The sequence below is a fragment of the Anneissia japonica genome, unplaced genomic scaffold, assembly GCF_011630105.1.
Source record: "Anneissia japonica isolate Jap-2015-1 unplaced genomic scaffold, ASM1163010v1 scaffold288148_len106226_cov131, whole genome shotgun sequence".
Taxonomy (NCBI): domain Eukaryota; kingdom Metazoa; phylum Echinodermata; class Crinoidea; order Comatulida; family Comatulidae; genus Anneissia; species Anneissia japonica.
Genome location: NW_022721225.1, coordinates 87,729 through 95,156, shown reverse-complemented (window position 1 = coordinate 95,156; position 7,428 = coordinate 87,729). Strand labels below are relative to the sequence as shown.

At 26.4% G+C, this 7,428-nt stretch overlaps 1 protein-coding gene across 1 annotated transcript in view; it reads right to left on the bottom strand.

The window, feature by feature from the left end:
- LOC117111491 overlaps nucleotides 1–7,428 on the bottom strand; it is a gene marked incomplete at its 3' end in the record, with an annotated part of 53,063 nt that overhangs the window by 11,006 nt on the left and 34,629 nt on the right. The window contains exon 12 of the mRNA XM_033254409.1: nucleotides 4,845–4,937. Coding sequence (XP_033110300.1) covers nucleotides 4,845–4,937 — 93 coding nt within the window. The remainder of the gene's footprint in view (nucleotides 1–4,844; nucleotides 4,938–7,428) is intronic.

The window sequence follows — 7,428 nt, the reverse complement described above, 5'->3', positions numbered from 1 at the left end:
CTGCTGCTATGGTTAAGGGTGTATGTTATCCGTTTTCCCTTAAGGAAAACGGTTGGGTGGGCGCGATAAGATAAATGGAAAATATTTTATTTACGATAGATTTCTATAGGAAATAAAATAGTAAGATCTTATTAACCTACATTCATTAATGGATATTCCTGATGATGACATAATTAATGTTGAAACATTGAATACCAACACGATGGCATGCATTTCAATACTTGGAGTATGTATTATACTTTCTTAACTGAGATTAATCAGTGGACCTTTTGATTATTGGATATGACATTTTACCTTCAAATTATTATTATTAAAGGGAACTATTTCATTGAAAATAATTGTTAATGGAAGTTAGGACAAGTCCTTTTAGAAACTTTAGAATACTAAATATTAGACAAATACCATAAAAATACCAGAAATAAAGTAAATGTAAATGTTTTATTGTAGTAAAGTGTACTATGTAATGGAGCATTTAGTTTTGTTAATAAATGAATACCCTGTTTAATAAAATATTGTTTTAATTAGCTTGTAATCATTATTATAAAAATGAGTTCTATAGAAATATACTGGTTTTACTAAAATTTAATCAAAACATAGAAAGATAAAAGAAAAAGATCTTATTAACCTACATTCATTAATGGATATGACTTTTTACATTCAATTATTATTATTAAAGGGAATATTTAATTGAAAATAATTTTAAATGGAAGTCAGGACAAGCCCTTTTAGAAATTTAAATAAATTTAGAATTACAAAAATATATTTACCAAAAAAAAATTAAATTTTAAGCACAGTGATTATTTACCTACCTGTATTATGCATGTTTTCAGAAGAGATGAATGAATTAAAGGTGTATAATACTAATAGCAAGTTACAGTGTAAACTATCCTATTGTAAAGCTAGATAAAAGCAAGCCACATTTTTTGTATCATGAATAAATCATTGTTTGAGAATGTTAAACAAAAAGGAATAAATATTTTCGAAATTAAAATAGAAAAGATACATATGATGAATTTAACACGATATTATGTTCAACATTATTTGCTACGCTAGAAATGATTACACATATAGCAGAATTCAAATGTAGACTACGTGAATAAAAAATAATTTAAGTCCGAAAATATTCAAATAATATTTTGAAATATTATTTCGTTCCCTAGAAATAGTTCAATATTTTTTCTAACGATGTCCCTCTAGGGGATCCGTATAATTAAGTTACAAACAGATTAAAATCTAAATATGATAAAAATAACATGTATTACATTAATATAAAAAAATATTAGCAATTATTAACAGAATAAATTATATTAATACATATAGGCCTATGAAAAATACTATATTATAATAATTATTATTAATGTTATTAAACGATTAAGTTATAAAAACCGTAATGGATAATCCTGTCAAATGAATATTGTATGTTAAAAATACGAACCGGATTTCACGTATAATTTATATGAACATGAATACAAAAATGAATTATGTCCAAAAATATTCAAATGACGTAAGAAACATATGAAACGAATAAATGATAAAATAACACGTACTACATTAATAAAACAAAAACATCATTAGCAATTATTAACAGAATAAATCATTACTAATACATATATGAAAAACACTGTATTATGTACTATAATCATATGAATAAACAAGCTATAAAATCATTAAAAATGATTTTGACAAATAAATACTATTTGTTAAAAATACGAAAGGTTTCAACATTATTTACACATTTTTGGGTAATTCCCTACCATTTAGGCAATTCGTCAGACCCCATGCAGACTTTGTATTAACGTCCATTATTCAGCTTCTTAAGAGTGATTTAATCAAAGAATCTAGTATTCCGCCTGAGATAATAATAATTTTTCCTGATCATACCAGTTTCCCCGGGTTCTCCTCGGGATCTTATTAATCTACATTCATTAATGAATGACTTTTTACATTCACATTATAAGGGAACTATTTAATTGAAAGTAATTTTTAATGGAAGTCAGGACAAAAGCCCTTTTAGAAATGTAAATAAATTTAGAATACAAAATATTAGACAAAAACTATAAAATACCAGAAATTTAGTAAATATTTTATGTGAACTCTATTAGGAGTATTTAATTTTGCTAATAAATGAATAACCTGTTCAATAATATATTCCGTTTTAATTAGATTGTATTCACTATTAATTATAGAAATATACTGGTTTTACTCCAATTCAATCAAAACAGACAAAAAGATAAAATAGTAAGATCTTATTAACCTACTTTCATAAATGGATATGATTTTTTACATTAAAATTATTATCCTTAAAGGTTATTATTATTAAAGGGAACTATTTAATTGAAAATATACTTTATAGGAAGCAGGGACAAGTCCTTTAAGAAATTTAAATAAATTTAGAATACAGAAATATTAGACAAATACTATAAAAATAAAAAAACATTATTAAATGTATTAAAACAATATAGAGGGCGCTGCACGGTAGCGTCGGCCAGAGCCATAGATAGAAAGAGTTGCGACATTGAGAATTTAGAAGCCATTTTGTGTCCAACGCGATGCGCCTTCTGTGTCTAACGTGATGTGCGTTCCTATGTATATAGTAGAGTGCCTTAACGTCAAAAAAAATATATCAAAAACACAGAAAGCTCTTTTGAAGCTCTGAGCCCATTGTTAAGCAAAGGGTGTAGTCTATGTATAGCGAACGCTTCTATAAACAATAGGATAGACCAGTATCGGGAGCTGTCAATAATGTTAGTACTAGAAAACAAATGTTACTCTCATTATTCTGTAGTAATTAAGGAATAACTTAATGTACAAAAAAAAAAGAAAAGAAAAAAAAAAATTAGAGAATTCAATTACAGAATATAAAGTAAATAAATAAAATGACACAAAATATTAGTTTATAAGTACAGTAAATAACATAAAAATTAAATATTGGTGGTAATGTTTTTCATTAGTTCAGTTCTTTCAGTCATTGCTTTTGTTAAATATGTTTTACAATGGTTATCAAATATGTTACAAATTTCAATATTCTGGTATGCATCAAAAATATTCTCTAAAAGTAAGTGGTGCCTAAATTCACATGAACCTTCTAAGAAAATGTCCCAAAAGTAGCTATTAATTTTACACAAGTCAGTTTTTAAATTTTCAAAACATGCATTTCTTATAGAGGATAGACCTTCACAATCAAATAGAAAATGGTCGACCATTTCTAATTCTCTTTTTTTGCAAATAATACAATCCCAACACGATGGCGTGCATTTCAATACTTGGAGTATGTATTATACTTTCTTAATTATTTTTCCAAACGCATCTAGTCGAATGAGAAAATGAAAATAAATTTGATGAACGTAAACAGTGTAATAATGCAATTGATAAATGCTTTAAATTTATATAATTAAGGAAGAAAATAGTTAAAAGGAAATGGAGTGATGATGCAAAAGAAGATTTGAAAAACATGCTGGAAAATACAGATTGGGGTAGCTTTGAAAGTGACCATTCCTTTTGTGAATCTGTGGAAGCAATCTCTAGCTACATAAATTTTTGTGTTGATATCACAATTCCAAAATATACAATTAAAATTTTTCCTAACAACAAACCATGGTGTTCAAGGAGACTCAAACTTTTACTTAAGGAAGAAAGTACTGCATGTGCAAAAAAAAAATATCGATACCTGGTTAAAAAGAAGAAGAAAGAGATTGACAAAGAGATTTCAAAATGTAAACAAGATTACAAGTCCAAGCTGAGTCTACCTTCAGGAGGAATGATTCCAGACATACATGGCAAATACTGCAGGACATTACTGGTTACAAATCAAAAAAGAAACAATAAATAAAAAAAATAAAGAAGCAATAATAATAATAATAAAGAAGCAATAATAATAATAATAAAGAAGCAATAATAATAATAATAATAACAATAATAATAATAATAATAATAATAATAATAATAAAGAAGCAATAGTACAGTAAATACGGCCACTGAAACATCAGTCTGTATCATGGAGTTTATTTACCGGTTTAAAATCACCTAAACTACTGTATAAACCAAGCATGTTTTTAATTTATTTTGTTTCTTTGAAATTCATGTACAGTGTATGTACATGTTATGTCATGCTATCTTGAAAAGAAGCCCATATTCGAGGCTACTTTTGCAAACTAAAAAAGGGAGCTTCAATTTGAGATGGGCTCCGTCTCGATATTAAGCACATTAGGCTTCAATTCGAGGTTTTACGGTAGCTTTATAATTGTATATATGTTAGATCTTCTATTACTTGTTTCCAAATGAAACTCCCACTATACAAATATTTTATTAAAACATCAACCAATTTAAGGCCATTTAGGTGAAAATACAGTAATATGTTCAAAATATATCAACCAAGTTAAAAAGTAAACTTAGTATAAACCAATCCAGGTTGCTCGACAATAGGATATTTAAGACTTTTTTTTTTCATTTCTATTTTAAGAGAAAAATATATGGTCATGTTAAAGTCAGACAGCATTTTAGCTTCACCAAATGATTCATAATTAAAATTGTTGGTCTCATTTTAAAATGTTGACAGAATGGCCAGCAAGGCCAATCAAAAATAAACATGAATATAAAAAGCTTTATTAAAATTAACACAATACAGTGATGATGAAAATATTTGTATTATTACAGTGCTGAATCATAAAAACGTAATAGTTTTATTTTTATTTTGCTTTATATAAGCTAAATTCTTTTAAAATTCAAGAAATAGCAAGTTTTAGTAAACAAAAATAATAATACCAGTTAATACATGACAATCGGTTTAATACAGTGTAGCAAGATGTATTAACCAAGATTGAAAATAAAAACGTAAGTAAACTCACCAAATAATCCAACATCAGGAGGATACTTAAGAATTCCTTTAGATTTTCCTTTAAAAGGTTCAGAGAATGACCATGTTGGTAAACTTCTTTTCCCTAATTACAAAGGTGGTAAAGTTGATGCAAGTTAGACAGCTTTTTCATCAAATAATTAGTACTTCATATCATATTTGTCCTATCATTATTACAATGGAACAACAGCAAACGAATGCAAATAAAATAAGAATACAAATACTAATTAATATCATTACTTCCACAATGTTGTGACAATGAAAATATTTTGTATTGCTACAGTACTGAATCATCGAAAACTAATAATTTGATATAATTTGATTTCTTTGGCTTTATATACAAGATAAACTCTTCTAAATATCAAAAGACAATATGTTTCGAAAAAAACCCAATTTCTATCAGTTGAATATTATCATTATTTCCACAATGCATTATCAATGAAATTATTTTGTACAGAATTGAATCATAGAAAAATAATAGTTTTATATAATCAGATTTATCTGGCTTCATATACAGGATAAACTCTTCTAACAATCAAGAAATAATATGTTTAGGAAAAACCCCAGTTTAATATTTCCAAAAATAATATATAAAAAAATGTACTAACTAAGTTAATTAAATTAAAACATAGTAAATTCACCATATAATCCAACATCATTGTTTTTAGAATTATATTTAGGAAGTAACTTAGATTTTTCTTTGAAAGAGTGACTCAATTATCAATCCTCTTTTTCCTATGAAAAAAAAATATATGGAAAAGTTGATGCAAGTGAGACAGCTTTTTTCATCATTATGATAGCGTACGTTGCGCGACTTTACGTTTACACGCAACAATTAGAAGCGTCCGATTTACAATGCGCCCTCTCTTTAGGATATAAGGAACAAAAGTAACATACTTGGTAACAAACTTTTGTGTAAATCGAACACCCTATCTCAGATCCATGGCAATGACTAGAACGCCCTCTTTCAAAACTGATTACTTTTCTGTGCCAAATCGACGCTTCTATTTGTTAAGCGTAAAATCAGAGAGAAAGCTATCTTGTGTTTATAAGATCTTTCATTAGGAGGCTAGGGAGGGGAGTGTTTTATTTGTGAGAACAATCTTGTTACTGTGGCAGGAATTGAATCAAATAAAAATATGAATAATGTATAAAAGATAATTTCTATCATTATTCCCAAAATACAGTGACAATGAAATTACTTTGTATTGTTACAGTTTTTAAATTTATATATAGAAGATAAACTCTTCTAAAAATCAAGAGGTAACAAGAAAAAAAAAAAAAAACTCCCACAAATACCAATTAAATAAATAGATGTCAATCTCAAAATGTATCAACTAAGTTAATAGAAAATAAAAAATCCCCAAAAAATACATCTTCAGAAGATATTACATCAGATTGACCTTTGGAAATTGATATAAAAAAAATATGTGGTAAACATGTTGCAGCTTTTTTCATCATATGAATGGTAATTCATATCATATTTTTATCTCATTAATAAAGCAGCAAGCAAAGCGCAGTCAAATAAGAATATGAACATATAAAATTATAAATTTCCAAAATGAAGTGACAGTGAAATTATTTTGTATTGCTACAGTAGTACATTGTTGTTAATAATATTTGGCTTTACAAATCATATAGTAGCCTACAAGATGAAACATTTTCCTAAATCTTCTAAAAAAAAACCCCACAAAATGAATTAAATAAATAGATGTCAATCAGTTTAATTATACTGCAAAATATAATATGGTATATCAAAAAATAAAAATTAAACATAAACCCTTCATAATCTTCCTTTCTCTATTTAAAAACAAAATACCAATGCAGTGACAATAAAATCACTTTACATTGCTACAGTGTCGAATAATAGAAAAATAATAGTTTGATATAATTTGAATTAATTTATTTGACTTTACAAATCATATAGTAGCCTACAAGATGAAACATTTTCCTAACTCTTCTAAAAAACATGAGATAACAAAGATAACAAAAAACCCCACAAAATTAATTAAGTAAATAGATGTCAATCAGTTTAATTATACTGCAAAATATAATAATATTATTATGTTAATAACATATTATGTTATATCAACAAATAAAAGTTAAACATAAACTCTTTATAATCTTCCTTTCTCTATTTGAAAACCAAAAACCAATGCAGTGACAATGAAATCGCTTTGCATTGCTACAGTGTTGAATAATAGATTTATCGATTAAAAAAAATGGTAAAGTTAGACAGCTTTTTTTTTTATCATATGACTGGTAATTCATATCATATTTTTGTCTCATCAAAGCCAAATTAAATAAGACTATAAATTACCAAAAAGATAATTAAAGATAATTAATATCATTATTTCCACAATGCAGTGACAATGAAATTAGTTTGTATTGCTACACTATTGAATCATACAAAAATATTAGTATGAAACAATTTGATTTGATTTATTTGGCTTTACATACAAACTCTTCTGAAGACCTAGAGATAACAAGTTTCGGAAAAAAAAAATTCACAAAATCAATCAAATAAAGATGTCAATCAGATAATTATATTGCCAAATATAATATGTTCAAAATGT